The 15,707-nt window shown below is 42.6% G+C and overlaps 1 protein-coding gene across 2 annotated transcripts in view; it reads left to right on the forward strand.

Annotated features, from left to right (window-relative positions):
• Positions 1–15,707, forward strand: part of cenpi (centromere protein I) — a 148,617-nt gene that overhangs the window by 68,471 nt on the left and 64,439 nt on the right. For both annotated transcript variants that reach the window (XM_068047499.1, XM_068047500.1), the window contains exons 10-13: positions 139–259; positions 7,154–7,245; positions 10,727–10,838; positions 14,886–14,950. In XM_068047499.1, the coding sequence (XP_067903600.1) occupies positions 139–259; positions 7,154–7,245; positions 10,727–10,838; positions 14,886–14,950 (390 nt within the window). The remainder of the gene's footprint in view (positions 1–138; positions 260–7,153; positions 7,246–10,726; positions 10,839–14,885; positions 14,951–15,707) is intronic.

A 15,707-nucleotide genomic window follows, 5' to 3' on the forward strand; every position in this document is an offset into this window, starting at 1 on the left:
GGAGATTTAATGAGCAGGGTGGCCTGTTAGATGTTAGCTTACTAGATGTTCTGGAGCTGTTGTTGGCTTACTATTCTGATATTGTCTTATCCCTCTTAGTTATCTCCAATTTTAAAAGTGTTTTTTCTTTCTGTTCAGTTCCCTGCACAGATGGGCTCAGTGCTGAGATCTCCTCTGTTGCTTCATTACATTAATTGGGTAAAAGATGACTCCGCATTTCTGCGGCTGGATTTCTGGCTGGCTCAAACTCTTCAGGAAGGTGAGGCAATGGCAGTTTCTGTAAAATCTTAAGCAAAAAGAGACTTGTGAAATGTAGAGAAAATTATAACTAGAAATAATGGGTTAGGGTAAGGATGCTGGGATGCAGTTCAAAGATATCTTTTTCCAGCCTGCCACAAATGAGCAGTATCTAGAAGAATAATACGCAGTTTTTGTCTGTCTGCACTATTCTGATTGGTTGGTGGTTGATATGGTGAGCAGAGTCTGGCATGGAGGACTAGAGTGTGAGACGCATATGTGGCTGCCAACAGGAAGTGGCGGGGTGCAAGGGTTGGGTTTAGTGGAGAAAAAAACTGTGGAAGTGTAAGGGAAGCCTAGCAACTAAGTTACCAATGGCTGGAGAGATTGGTAGAGGAAGGGGCATGGAAGGGACGGTTGGTGGTGGCAGCATGGGTGGACATGGGGAAATGGCAATGGAGGACAAGCTGGGTGAAACGGCATGGGGGAATGGAATGCATGGGATGAGGTATGGGATAAGGATGGGATGGCGTGGGCAGAAGATAACAAATAGGAGCAGGAGTAGACCATATGGCCCCTTGAGCCAGCTCCACCATTCAATATGATCATGGCGATCTTCTGCCTCAAGTCCTTTTCCTGCTCACTCTTCAAATCCATTGATTCCCTGAGATACCAAAAATATGTCTATCTCAGCCTTGAATATATTCAATGATGGAGCATACACAGCCCTCCTGGGGTAGAGAATTCCCAAAATACACAACCCTTTGAATGAATAAGTTTCTCCTCATCTCAGTCCTAAGTGATTGACCCCTTACCCGGAGACTGCCCCCATGTTTTAGATTCCCCCGCCAGGGAAAACAACCTCTTGGTGTCTACCCTCTTAAGCCCCGACAACATCTCTTACGTTTCAGTGCGATCACCTCTCATTCTTATGACCTCCAGAGAGAATAGACCCAGTTTACTTGGTCTTTCATCATTGGGGAACCCTCTCATCCCATGAACCAATCTAGTATCTTCGTTGTACTGCCTCCAATGCAAGTATATCCTTCTTTCGATATGGAAACCAAAACTGCACACAGTAATCCAGGTGTGGTCTCACCAAAGCCCTTTACAATTGCAGCGTGACTTCCTTTTTCTTGTGCTCCAATCCCCTCGAGAGAGAGAGGAGGGGAGAGAGAGAGGGGGGGGGGGGGTGCAGGGGGCGGGTTCTCTGGCTTCTTTCTTGCCCTTCCTCTTTTTTTCACTCGTTCATGGGATGTGGGCAATGATGGCTAGGCCAGCATTTATTGCCCATCCCTAATTGCCCTTGAGAAGGTGGTGGTGAGCTGCCTTCTTGAACTGCTGTAGTCCATGTGGGGTAGTTACACACACAGTGCTATTAGAAAGGGAGTTTCAGGATTTTAACCCAGTGACAGTGAAGGAATGGCGATATAGTTCCTAGACAGGCTGGTGTGTGACTTGCAGGTGGTGTTCCCATGCATCGACTGCCCTTGTCCTCGGAGATAGAGGTGTGGGTTTGGAAGATGCTGTCTCAGGAGCCTTAGTGGTGCTGCAGTGTATCTTGCAGATGGTACACACTGCTACCACTGTGCATTGGTGGTGGAGGAAATGAATTTTTGTGGATCGGGTGCCAATCAAGTGGCTGCTTTGTCCTGGATGGTGGTGTTGGAGCTGCTCCCATCCAGGCAAGTGGAGAGTATTCCACTTACTCACTGCAGGATTCCCAGCCTCTGACCTGCTCTTTTAGCCACGGTATTTATATGGCTACTCCAGTTCAGTTTCTGGTCAATGGTAGCCCCTAGGATGTTGATAGTGGGGGATTCAGCGATGGTAATGCCATTGAATGTCAAGGGGCGATGGTTAGATTCTCTCTTGTTGGAGATGGTCATTGCCTGGCACTGGTGTGGCGCAAATGTTGCTTGCCTCTTATCAGCTCACGCCTGGATATTGTCCAGGTCTTGCTGCATTTCTACATGGACTGCTTCAGTAACTGAGGAGTCGCGAATGGTGCTGAACATTGTGGAATCATCAGCAAACATCCCCACTTCTGACCTTATGATTGAAGGAAGGTCATTGATGAAGCAGCTGATGGTTGGGCCTAGGCCACTACCCTGAGGAGCTTCTGCAGTGATGTCCTGGAGCTGAGAGGATTGGCCTCCAACAACCACAGCCATCTTCTTTTGCGCTAGGTATGACTCCAACCAGCAGAGTTTTTCCCCCGATTCCCATTGACTCCAGTTTTGCTAGGGCTCCTTGATGCTATGCTCTGTCAAATGCTACCTTGATGTCAAGGGCAATCACTCGCACCTCGCCTTTGAAGTTCACCTCTTTTGTCCTTGTTTGAACCAAGTCTGTAATGAGGTCAGGAGCTGAGTAGCCCTGGCAGAACTCAAACTGAGCATCAGTGAGCAGGTTATTGCTGAACAATGCCACTTGATTGTAGTGTTGATGACACCTTCCATCACTTCACTGATGATTGAGAGTAGACTGATGTAACGGTAATTGGCCAGGTTGGATTTGTCTTGCGTTTTGTGTACAGGACATACCTGGGCAATTTTCCACATTGCCGGCTAGATGTCGCTGTTGTAGCTGTACTGGAACAGCCTGGCTAGAGGTGCGACAGGTTCAGGAGCACAGGTCTTCAGTACTACTGTTGGAATGTTGTCAGGGCCCATAGCCTTTGCAGTATCCAGTGCCTTTAGTCGTTTCTTGATATCACATGGAGTGAATCAAATTTGCTGAGGACTGGCATCAGTGATGCTGGGAACCTCAGGAGGAGGCCGAGATGGATCATGCTGTTGGCACTTCTGGCTGAAGATTGTTGCAAATGCTTCAGCCTTATCTTTTGCACTGATGTACTGGGTTCCCCCATCATCGAGGATGTAGATATTTGTGGAGCCACTTCTTCCAGTCAGTTGTTTAATTGTCCACCACCATTCACGAATGGATGTGGCAGGACTGCAGAACCTAGATCTGATCCGTTGGTTGTGGGAACGCTTAACTCTGTATTGCATGCTGCTTATGCTGGCATGCAAATAGTCCTGGGTTGTAGCTTCACCAGGTTGACACCTTATCTTGAGGTATGCCTGTTGCTGTTCTTGGCATGCCCTCCTGCACTCTTCATTGAACCAGGGTTGATTCCCCTGGCTTGATGGTAATGGTAGAGTGGGGGATATGCAGAGCCATGAGGTTACAGATTGTGGTTGGGTCCAATTCTGCTGCTGATGGCCCACAGTGCCTCATAAATGCCCAGTTTTGCATTGCTAGATCTCTTCAAAATCTATCCCATTTAGCACGGTGGTAGTTCCACACAACACGATGGAGAGTATCATCAATGTGAAGGCGGGACTTCATCTCCACAAGGACTGTGTGGTGGTCACTCCTACCAATACTATCATAGACAGATGCATCTGTGGCAGGCAGGTTGGTGAGGACGAGGTCAAATATATTTTTACCTCTTGTTTCCCTCACCACTTGCCGCAGACCCAGTCTAGCAACTATGTGCTTTAGGACTCGGCCAGCTTGGTCAGTAATGGTGCTACCAAGTCACTCTTGGTGATGGACATTGAAGTCCCCCAACCAGAGTACCTTCTGCACCATTGCCACCCTCAGTACTTTCTCCAGTTGGTGGTCAACATGAAGGAGTACTGATTCATAAGCTGAGGGGGGAAGGTTGGTGGTAATTAGCAGGAGGTTTCCTTGCCCATGCTTGACCTAATGCCATGAGTCTTCATGGGGTCCAGAGTCAATGTTGAGGACTTCCAGGGAAATTCCCTCCTGACTGTATACCACTGTGCTGCCACCTCTGCTGTATTTGTCCTGGTAGTCTACATGGAGTTCAGTAAGGCTTTTGATAAGGTCCCGCATGGGAGATTGGTTAAGAAGGTAAGAGTCCATCGGATCCAGGGTAATTTGGCAAATTGGATTCAAAATTGGTTTAGTGGTAGGAGGCAGAGGGTGATGGTTGAGAGTTGTTTTTGCAAATGGAGGCCTTTGACCAGTGGTGTACCGCAGGGATCAGTGCTGGGACCCTTGCTGTTTGTAGTGTACGTTAATGATTTAGACGTGAATATAGGAGGTATGATCAGTAAGTTCACAGATGACACGAAAATTGGTGGTGTCGTAAATAGTGAGAAGGAAAGGCTTAGATTACAGGACGATATAGATGGGCTGGTAAGATGGGCGGAGGTGTGGCAGATGGAGTTTAATCCTGAGAAGTGTGCGGTGATGCACTTTGGGAGGACTAATAAGGCAATGGAATATACAATGGATGGTAGGACCCGAGGAAGTACAGAGGGTCGGAGGGATCTTGGTGTACTTGTCTATTGATCACTGAAGGCAGCAGCACAGGTAGATAAGGTGGTTAGGAAGGCATATGGGATACTTGCCTTTATTAGCTGAGACGTAGAATATAAGAGCAGGGAGGTTATGATGGAGCTGTATAAAACGCTAGTTAGGCCACTGCTGGAGTACTGTGTACAGTACTGGGCACCACACTTTAGGAAGGATATGATTGCACTGGAGAGGGTGCAGAGGAGATTCACCAGGATGTTGCCTGGACTGGAACATTTCAGCTATGAAGCGAGACTGAAAAGGCTAGGTTTGTTTTCCTTAGAGCAGGGAAGGCTGAGGGGGGACATGATTGAGGTATACAAAATTATGAGGGGCATTGATAGGTTAGATAGGAAGAAACTTTTTCAGTTAGCGGAGGGGCCAATAACCAGGGGGCATAGATTTAGGGTAAGGGGCAGGTGGATTTGAGGAAAATAAATTTCACTCAGTGGGTGGTTGGAATCTGGGACGCACTGCCTGAAGAGGTGGTGGAGGCAGGAATCCTCACAACATTTAAGAAGTATTTAGATGAGCACTTGAAGCGCCATAGCATACAAGGCTATGGGCCAAATGATGGAAAATGGGATTAGAATAGTTAGGTGCTTGATGGCCGGCACAGACATGATGGGCCGAAAGGCCTGTTTCTGTGCTGTATAACACTATGATGCTGTTGTGTAGGCAGACACAGAATATTTGTTCGATGTCTCTGCCATTTTATCGTTCCCAATGATTTCTGCTGTCTCTGCCTCTAAGGGACCAATATTTACTTTAGCTACTCTCCTTTTTATGTGCTTTAAACACACTTACAATCATTTTTTATATTCTTGTTTACACTGATTTTATTTTTTTCCTTATCAACTTTTTGGTGACCCTTTTCTGGTTTTGAAAACACTCCCAATCCTCAGGCTTACTAAATGTTTTGCAACATCTTTTAATCTAATCCTATTCTTAACTTTCCTCGTAAGCCAGGGATGGATCTTTCTTGCTGAAGGATGGATTGGGAGAAGGAGGGGATGAGCGATGGGGTGGGAATGATTTGAGAGGGTCTTGACAGGGTGAATGTTGAAAGGATGTTTCCCCTTGGGAGACTAAAACTTGGGGACACAGTTTAAAAAAATATGGGGTGTCCCATTTATCTCTGAGGGTCATGAGTCTGTGGAACCCTCTTCCCTGGAGAGCAGTGGAGGCAGGGTCATTGAATGTTTTTAAGGAAGAGGCAGACAGATTCTTGATAAACATAGGAGTTAAAGGGTATTGGGGGGTTGGCAGGAAAGTGGAGTTGAGTCCACAAACAGATCAGCCAGGATCTTATGGAATGATGGAGCAAGCTCGAGGGACCGAATAGCCTATTTCTGCTGCTAGTTCGTATGTTCGTAAGAAAGAAGTGGGATGGGTATGGCATGGGAAGGACTGTTGCAATAGATACTAATTTCACTGCAAATGTTTTGTGGGTCTCCGCTCGTTGAAACATAAAATACAGTAGAGATATTTGAGTGAGAGAGACGTGTGTGTTCATCTTTGTTTCTAACAGGCTATCTGATAATTCAGTCGAATACACTTCTTTAAATTGTTACATCTTAAATTGAACTTTTTGATGCTTTTTAGATTTGTTGTGTGAATTACTAAATTGGTGAGAAGTGGACGTTTACAGAATCATGTATATCCTAAATTATTCTTCTGGTTTCATTGCCTCCAGTGCTGTCAACTGTATGCTAATTTCAACTACTGAACACGCCAGTTAGCATTATAAACACTGAATCTTAAAGTTCTTGGTGAATATCCTATGCAAGAATGGAGCAGTTGGTTCCTATCTGTTCATGACATCACATAATTTGACAAATTCACAATCACCGAGAGGGCTAAAGACTTGATTGAGGTTCTTCATTTAGCCCAGGAGTCCTGTGATTTCCAACAAAGCACCACAGTGGTTCAAGGATAAAAGATAAACACCGACTTCTGAAAGCAATGCTTGAGCAATAAATGTGGCCTTGTCAGCATTGCCTGTATCCTGCGAACAAATAATTTAATAAATACAATGCTTATCTGCAGCGTTTTTAGCAGAAAGGTGATTTCTTTTTCCAACAAATTTTATGAATTGCTACAAAAAACCTTTCAAATTGTTCACACAAGATTGGAATGCTCCATTTAAAATGGAGCTGTCGACCAAATTTTCAGTCAAGAAATTAAGCAAACTTTAAATGTGATTTAGTTTAAACCATTTTGTTCAATGTAACAGGTGCTTCTTGGGTTGCTTTTTTGCACCAGTGCCCTCATCAAGTACTCCAGATAGAGCATAATTTAAATACAAAGTAAAGCTGTTCCCCATTAGGTATTCTAGGTTAGGTGTAGCACAGTAAGTTGCAGGGGAGAGCTCATTCTACAGTCCCCTGATGACATACTCTTTGCACAGGATGCTGAGGTATCTAAACTCTAGACTGGACATTGAATATACACTTTTTTGAGTGTTTCTTGTCTAAGTGTTTTCCTATTGAATAGCTGGTATTTTTGATGTTGACATTTTAGCTCCTTTTTCAGGATTTAGGTGGCTGTCAAAGCAGATTTTTTCCCCTCTTTTTTTTAATAGAGTTTACAGACTGTCATGGTGACTCATTGCAGAAAGAAGAGGAATTGATTGAATTTCTAAACATCATTGTTAGAACTCAAGAGTTTCTACAGGTAAGAAAGTTGAAAGCACTGAAATAGCATCTTAAGGAAAATATGCACCTTTTTTTAATAAACTGATTACAAAGCAAGAAATATCATCAGTAACGGCTTTGCTGTCATTGCTTGGCCGCCTTCAGCTGATTGTATGAAAGTATGAGTAGATCTCTATAGCCATGAATTTTTCATATACTGCATATTTTCCTGTTTCATCGGATGAACACGACTAATGTGCAGTCATTGAGTGTCAAAGGCATGCTTTCCCCTTGCCCACCAGGGTGCAACTATTCATATCGAGCTCCCCAGGTGGAGCACTAGACTTTCTGGTATTTTCACCAAGAATTGGAAAATCCACTTGAAGACTAACATGTTCACAGCTAACATTTTTTCAGTACACCATGGTAGTGTGTAACCTCGATTACGACTGGTGCATATCGAAAAATCATGGACATACTCTTTCAATAAGCAGAGAAAACAGCCACTCTGGGCTGCAAACAGACGAACTTCCTTGCTGCTGGCACGTAATTGGAAAAGTTTAACATTGGGTTCTTACTGTTTTCTGTTCTTTTGTGGGATGGACAGATTCCCAGTGCAGATTTCTGTTTGACCATAATTAAGCAACAGGAAGTGCAATTTAAATGTATTCAGCTTGGTGTAGAGATGTAGCACCAGGGTCTTGACTTTCACTTACCACTTCATTTTAACTTGGCTCAAGCAAGATTTTAATCCTCCTTTTCCCTCCCACAACACTATCTGCCTCGGCTATTATCAGATTCATTTGAGTACTTGTCCTGGATTCGGGTTGTAGCAGACATTGAGAAGTTCAAAGAGTCACTAGAGCACAAGCGGAGGCCATTGGGCCCATTAAGTCTATGCCAGTCCTCTGTAGAATAATGTGGTCAGTCCCATTTTCCCCCACTCTATCCCTGTAGCCTTGCAAGTTTATTTCCCTCAAGTGTCCATCAATTTCCTTTTGAAATCATTTATCAATTTATCATTACTGCCTCCGCCACCTTCAGAGGCAACGAGTTCCAGTACCACTCGCTGCAGAAGAAAGGTTCCTCCTCACATCTCCCCTGCATCTCTTGCTTGAAGCCTTAAATCCGTGTTCCCTAGTCCTTGTACCATCAGCTAATAGAAACAGTTTTTCTTTGACTACCTTATCCAAACCTGTCATAATTTTGTACACCTCTACTAAATCTCCCCTAAATCATCTTTGTTCTAAGGAGAATAGCCCCAGATTCTCCAACCTAATCTTGTAGCTAAAATCCCCCATCGATGGAGCCATTCTGGTAAATCTCCTCTGCACCCTCTTGAGGACCCTCACATCCTTCCCAAAGTATGATGACCAGAACTAGATGCAATACTCTAGTTGTGGCCTAGCCAGAGCATTATCAAGGTTCAGCATAACTTTCCACTTTAGTACTCAATACCTCTCTTTTTGAAGCCCAAGATCCCACATGCTTTTGCTAAATACTCTCTCTATGCCCTACTACCTTCAAAGTTATATGCACATGAACCCCTAGGTCCCTCTGTCCCTGCACACCCTTTAGAACTGTGCCATTAAATCTGTATTACCTCTGCCTATCCCTCATACCAAAATGCATCACCTCACTTTTCTGTATTAAATTCCATCTGCCACTTGTCTGCCCATTCTGCTAGCCTATCTATGTCCTGTTGCAGTTGATTGGTATCATCCTCCCTGTCTGCCGCACCTCCACGTTGGGTATCACTGGCTAATTTTGAAATTTTACTTTGTATTCCAATATTCAGGTCATTTTTATAACACCACTGTCTACCAACCTCCAGTCTGAAAGACAGCCATTTACCATGACTTTTTTTGGTCCTTAAGCCAATTTTTTTTTTTATCCAAGCTGACATTGGCCCTCCTATTCCATGACATTGGCCCTCCTATTCCATGAACCTCAGTCTTGGTAACCAGCCTTTTAATTGGCATTTTGTCAAACACTTTAATAAAATCCCTGTTGACAATATCCATTGCTTTCCTTTCATCAACCTCCTTTGTTACTTCATCAAAAAATTCAGTTAGATTAGTCAACCATAATCTGCCTTTTACACACCTGCTGGTTCTCCTTAATTAACTCAAACAAGTGTCTGCTGATTTTTTTTTTTCTCTGTTTATTGTTTCTAAAATCTTACCCAATCTAACACCCACAGATGTTAAACTGACTGACCTGTAGTTACTAGGAATGTCCTTACACCCTTTCTTGAATAAAGGTGTCACATTTGCCACTCTCCAATCCTCTGGCGTGTCGCCCATATCTAGGGAAATTTGGAAGATGATGTCGCGCTCTTCTACCTCCACTCCCAGTTCTTTTATCCACAATAAGCATAGCCAGCCTTTCCAGTACATCCTTGCCTTCAATTTTCACCTCTACCATCTCCGCTTCTACCGATATTTTGTCAGCATCTTCTACCTTCGTAAACGCAATACAAAGTAGTCATCAAGCATTCTGGTCTTGCCCTGCACCACTAAGTATACATCACCCTTGTTGTCCCTTTATAGACCCCACCCCGTCTCTTACTACCTGCTTATTATTTATATGTCGGGAGACGATTTTTGGGTTCCCTTTTATGTTAACTGCCATTCTGTTCTCACGTTCTCTCTTTGCCTGTCTTATTTTCCTGTTCACTTCCCCTCTCAACTTATTGTATTTGGCCTGGCTCTCGTTTGAAAAATTCGTCTGAGATGCCTCATACACCCACTTTTCTTTGTTATATCACATTCTGTATCTCCACCATCATCCAAGGAGCCCTGGCTTTGGTTCCTCTGTCTTTCCCTATTGTTGGAATGTACCTCGCCTGTACTTGAAACATCTCCTCAAAGATCACCCATTGTTCAGATACAATTTTTCCTGTCAATCTTTGGTCTCATTTTACTGTGGTTAGATCCCCTCTCACCCCATTTAGTATTTTCCAAGAAGTTGGCAAACATTTGTCAAGCAGTGATTGCACACCCCAAGAGAAGACTTGCTTTGAACAGCAGTCTCTCACCTGGCCATGTTTGGAGCTCCTCCGTGTAACTGATCAAAGCCTTCCCAGCTTGTCAGTTTCAGTGACGAAGCTCTTCTCTCTGTGCACTTGCCTTGGTAACCCTGGCAAGGTGCAATCATAGTTTGAAATCTGTCTGCTGGTGAGAAAGAGGAATCCAGGATTAAGAAGGCCCTTAAATGGCTCAATTGCTTTCCTGCCAGACTCAAGGGGGTTCCCCTCTGAACTCTGAAACCTCCCTGGGGAAAGCTGAAAGAGGGTGGGAAGACATTGGGATCTCGACCCAACCTCAATTTCAAAACCTTTATCATCCGCATGCACCAGATACTGCCTCTACTGGAAAAATTCTGCCTGTATAATTAGCTGAAACAGGATATTCTATGCAGTACAGATTGATGAGCAGAGAAAAGCAAAGCTCAGGTGCTTGTCCGATGTGTGTAGGTGGAAATTTGATTTTACGACTTGTGCTGTAACTGTTTTTCAGGAAGGTTTTTCATGCTGTGAGGATTTTGTGTCCAAGAGCTTATCTCTTTGGGATAGTTTGTGGTGCAGCACTCAGATCCTTGCCTTGCTCACTAGGATTCCACCAAGCTCTGGTAGGTAGCTGTCGTACATTTTTGTGAGGTACAGTTTGTTCATCACTGTTCATGGTTTATTTTTGCCACCCATTTATTTTCTTCCTATTTGCAGTACTTTACATGAATCTGCTAAATTTCATCTGTCATTAATGCTCGCAGCTGCATGTTTCCTTCAATTTCATTTTGCAGTTTGAGCTGTTTAATCTGATTCACCTGTGTCTCCATCATGTGTTATTTACTCCAATTTACATTGATGACTTGGGATTCAGAAACTCAATGTAAGTTAGAAACTCTAAGGCTCCCAACAAAATAACCTAACTCCTGCACCACCTACCTGCTATTTCCCTTCAGTTAATCTCTTTATGTATTAAGTTTTACCATGAGCCCCCACAACTGTGAGCTTAACTTTTTTTTGAAGTCTAAATACAGCATGTATATTTTTATTTAGAGATACAGCACTGAAACAGGCCCTTCGGCCCACTGAGTCTGTGCCGACCAACAACCACCCATTTATACTAATCCTACATTAATCCCATATTCTCTACCACATCCCCACCATTCTCCTACCATTTACCTACACTAGGGGCAATTTACAATGGCCAATTTACCTATCAACCTGCAAGTCTTTTGGAGGTGGGAGGAAACTGGAGCACCCGGTGGAAACCCACGCAGACACAGGGAGAACTTGCAAACTCCGCACAGGCAGTACCCAGAACTGAACCCGGGTCGTTGGAGCTGTGAGGCTGCGGTGCTAACCACTGCGCCACTGTGCCGCCCTGAATTTTTTCAAGAATTTTTTTCTGCAGACCACTTGTCATTTTCTTAAAGTGAAGGAAATTGGTCAAGTAGGGTCTTGTCCATTTAATTCATGTTTTCGATTATCATGCAGGTAATTCTCAAATTTACTCCTGATAACTTATTTATTGCATTATTCTGCACAGTTTTGAAGTAAGACTATTAGGCCTATAGTTGCTGCAACAGTTTTGTTACTCTTTTTGAAAATGGACATTAGACTAATTTGTTTCAATTGAGCAAGACACCTCTAGTTCATTGGCTAATCATAATGAGGTAAACAGATTTTAAACCCAAGAATTCATTTGTTTTGAGCCCAAGAAGCTTGCCTTGGACTTCAACCTTCTTTATATCAGTCATTAACCAGGGGGGAAATGTAAGTTTTTTTTTATGCAGCAAGTTATGATCCGAAGAAGGGTCACTGACCCGAAACGTTAACTCTGCTTCTCATTCCACAGATGCTGCCAGACCTGCTGAGTGGTTCCAGCATTTCTTGTTTTTATTTCACCTTTCTCCTACTTGATTTAGCTTCTGATTAATTTGTGACCCCATTTTGGGTCGCATTTTTTAGTCTTAAGTTTGCTGACCCAAGGTATGTCTCTTGAATGCTCTGCAAAATTCTTGTTCCTAGTGGCCATCTGTTGTGTCATTCCTCTGTAGCATCACAAATGTTACATCATTTGTCATAGAGCTAAAATACATTTTTATGTCAATTTACCAAAAATCTGAACAAATGAATAAATCCAATGAATGTTGATTTATTTGTTTTTTCTACCACTTCAACCAGATTGCTCATTTTTACCCCCAAAGCTACAAGGTCTAAACTTTCAAATTGCAGAAACAACTTATCGAATTGTTCAAATAACATTGTGAGCTTGTCATAGAGTTTTCAACAGCCTGCAAATATAAGAATGTAAGGAGCCTTTATAACCCAGAAAACAGTGGAAAGTACTTATTCATAAAGTTGCTTTCAAGAGTGTTGTAGATCCTTCAGAATATTTTTGCAGAGGCCTACTCTCTTGTACTTTTTTTATTCATTCAGGAATGTGACCATCACTGGCAAGGCCAGTATTTATTGCCCTTGAGAAGGTGGTGGTGAGCTGCTACCTTGAATACAATTAAGTGGCTTGCAAGGCCATTTTAGAGGCTAGCCAAAAATCAACCACATTGCTGTGGGTCTGGAGTCACATGTAGCCCAGACTGGGTAAGATCGGCAGGTTTCCTTCCAACAGTCCAGTAGTTTCATGGTCGCTATTAGTGATATTAGCGTCTTCCAGAATGATTTAATTAACTGAATTTAAAGTTCCCAGTTAGCGTAATGGGATTTGAGCTCATGTCTCAAGATCATTAATCTGGGCCTCTAGAATTACTAGTCCAATAACGTAACCACTATGCTACCATGCCCCATGTTTTGCAGGTGGGGCTCAGTATCGAGTACTGAACTGGAGCTTCACTGATTAAGTTTGCCTTTATCACCTTTTTCTTCTCTCTTTGCTGATGTGTTTGCTCCTTCCAATTGGCTCCAGTCCATTTTAATTACTGAGCCCCTCTCCTCTTCACCTTGGATTCAGAATGCTGGCACAGGTTGATTCTTTTCCTTCTAAATCCAATAAACAACACCACAGTTTTGAGCTGGCAAGTGCTGCATAATGCAGGGATTTTATGTTGATTGACAGTAAGACTGGCTATTCACCAAGTGTGTTTGTAAATGTTTCCTTTCTCCTCCTCCAGCGATGGAGATGTACCAACAGCAGAAAGTGAAGTATCAATTTTTAGGGCTCTGAGGGTAACTGAATTTTGTTTGGTGGGTTGGGGGGGTGTGGAGTGCTGCTGGGGAAGAATGATTGGCTTTCACTACAGCAGCAATATATTTGTTTACGTACTGACGTAAAAATTATCAAAGCAGGAAGTAAGGATCTGGAGTAGGATGTACATATATTGTCAGAGGTTTTAGAAGAACAGCATGGTAGACTAAGTAGTATTATCAGGCACATGGATTTCATCAGTATTGGTGGGGAGGGTGCAACATGGAATCTGCCAGTAATGTGATGGGGTCTCTGGGCCAAGCAAAAGTGGAGGGAGTACTGTGGTGCTGCAACACTTGGAAAGATCCGAGGGTCTCAGATCATGAAGAGAAGGATTCTGAGATCTGTGAACACTGGAGAGAGAAGTACCAGTGTTTGGGAGTGTTGAAAGAATTACTTGCATCAGGGAGTATTGGACCATAGTTTAGGGATAAAAGAGTACCAAGGACAGGTCTTTGGATTTAGTCTGGAGAAGTCCTAGTGCCCAGCAACACTCTGGAAGGGCTCTGACACTTATGAGGTACAGTTTTTTTGTAGCCTTGTAAGGAATTCGTATAAAAAGATCAAAAGTTCATATAGCATTTTCCACAGTTAAGCAATTGCCCTTCAAGCCCAAAAATGGTTTGAAAGGCAAAGGTTTTATGAAACTGAATTTTCAACTGAAATAGAGGGAAGTGGCTTGCCTTGAGTAACATAGCAGCTGATTAGAAAGATTGCAACCCATTATCGTACAGCTGGATTTGAATCATCTGGAAAGAAACAAACTGAAGAAAAGAAACACATTCTCAGTATAGGATTGCTGGTTTGTTTTCTAACATTGCAAACAAACACACTCATTTTAATTGCAGGTTTTGATAAAGGAGCAGGTTTTAATATTTTCAATGTGATCCTTAACTGAACTGAATTGTTGAAAATTCACTTGTCCTTTGTTTTTGAAGTTTTTCTGAGCAAAAACGAAAACTCAAATTTCTTCTCTTTTCCCCCCCTCCACCACCCCCCCCAACATCTCGCTTTTCTCTCTCCTCATCTATGTTTTTCTCTTTCCCCTTTTCTCTTCTCTTCCCTCCCACTAATATAAAAGGAATGAGGTAACATGCATGCTCAGCACAAGGTTTTTAATTATATAGATAGTTAAAATGGAGAGGTGTATTTCCTAGATTTAATTGGTTACTTTCATGTATAGTATTTGATCAATTTTTCTACTATGTTTGTCTGCTTTCTATTTTTATGATTTATTTACTTTCCCTTAAATAGTTTAATGCGTCATTCTTCAGACAAGGACAATGATTAGTTTCTGCAGAGGTCGATGAAAACTGAATGCTTGGGTCATTTTTGTGGTTGCATGTGACGGTTTCAGTAGTTTATTCCCCTTTATTTTCTCAAAACCTTTTCTAGGCACGAACCTGTCTTTCTCAAAGACTTCTTGTGATTGTCAGGATGTTATTCACACTGTTTTGTGTAATTGCAGATGTGAATTTTCTTTATTTTGAACCATTAATGAAGCTGTTCTTCACTTCCTCGATTTATTTCAAGGTAAGGAGACTTCTGTTTGTTTACTCATTTCCCCATTCCCCTAAAAAAAAACTCTTTAACTGTGATAACTGTTTGTTACCAACAAGGATATTTTAAACCATCACTGCATAAATAGCAGTCCTTTTCTAACTTTACAAAAAAATGTTCAGATCTTACTGGGAAATGGGCAATGCTGACAGTTGCCTGGTATAAAATCCATGAGCGTGCTTCAAAACAGCAGGTTTGTTTTCCTTCTGGCTCGATGAACATCCGTCTCCCTAGTATCAACAAAACAGTCTCTTAAAATATTGTTCAGATAACTAATCCAGTTAAGCGTTTTCATTATTGTTGTGTTTGCAAAGTTTTGTCCACATCCACTGACATTTTGTTCTTTCACCATTCCATCATGTTAGTTTAAAAAAAAAGAGTTAATTGTTGCTTTGATTTCCAATTTTATTGTATCACATAGGGAAAGACTTGAATTTGTGTACCACCTTTCACAATCTCAGGACACCTCAAAGTGCTTTATATCCAATTAAGTACTTTTGAAATGTAGTCACTGTCATAATATAGGAAGCACAGCAGTCAATTTGTGCGGAGCAAGGTCCCACAAACAGCAATCTGCATTTTTTTTAGTGATGTTGGTTGAGGGATAAATGTTGGCCTGGACACCTAGGAGCACTCACCTGCTGCTGTTCAAATAGTGCTGTGTTATGCTTTGTCTACCTGAGAGGGTGGGCGGGGCCTCAGTTTATTGTCTCACTCCTTCAGTTCTGCA

The sequence above is a fragment of the Heterodontus francisci genome, chromosome 15, assembly GCF_036365525.1.
Source record: "Heterodontus francisci isolate sHetFra1 chromosome 15, sHetFra1.hap1, whole genome shotgun sequence".
In the NCBI taxonomy this organism is placed as follows: Eukaryota; Metazoa; Chordata; class Chondrichthyes; order Heterodontiformes; family Heterodontidae; genus Heterodontus; species Heterodontus francisci.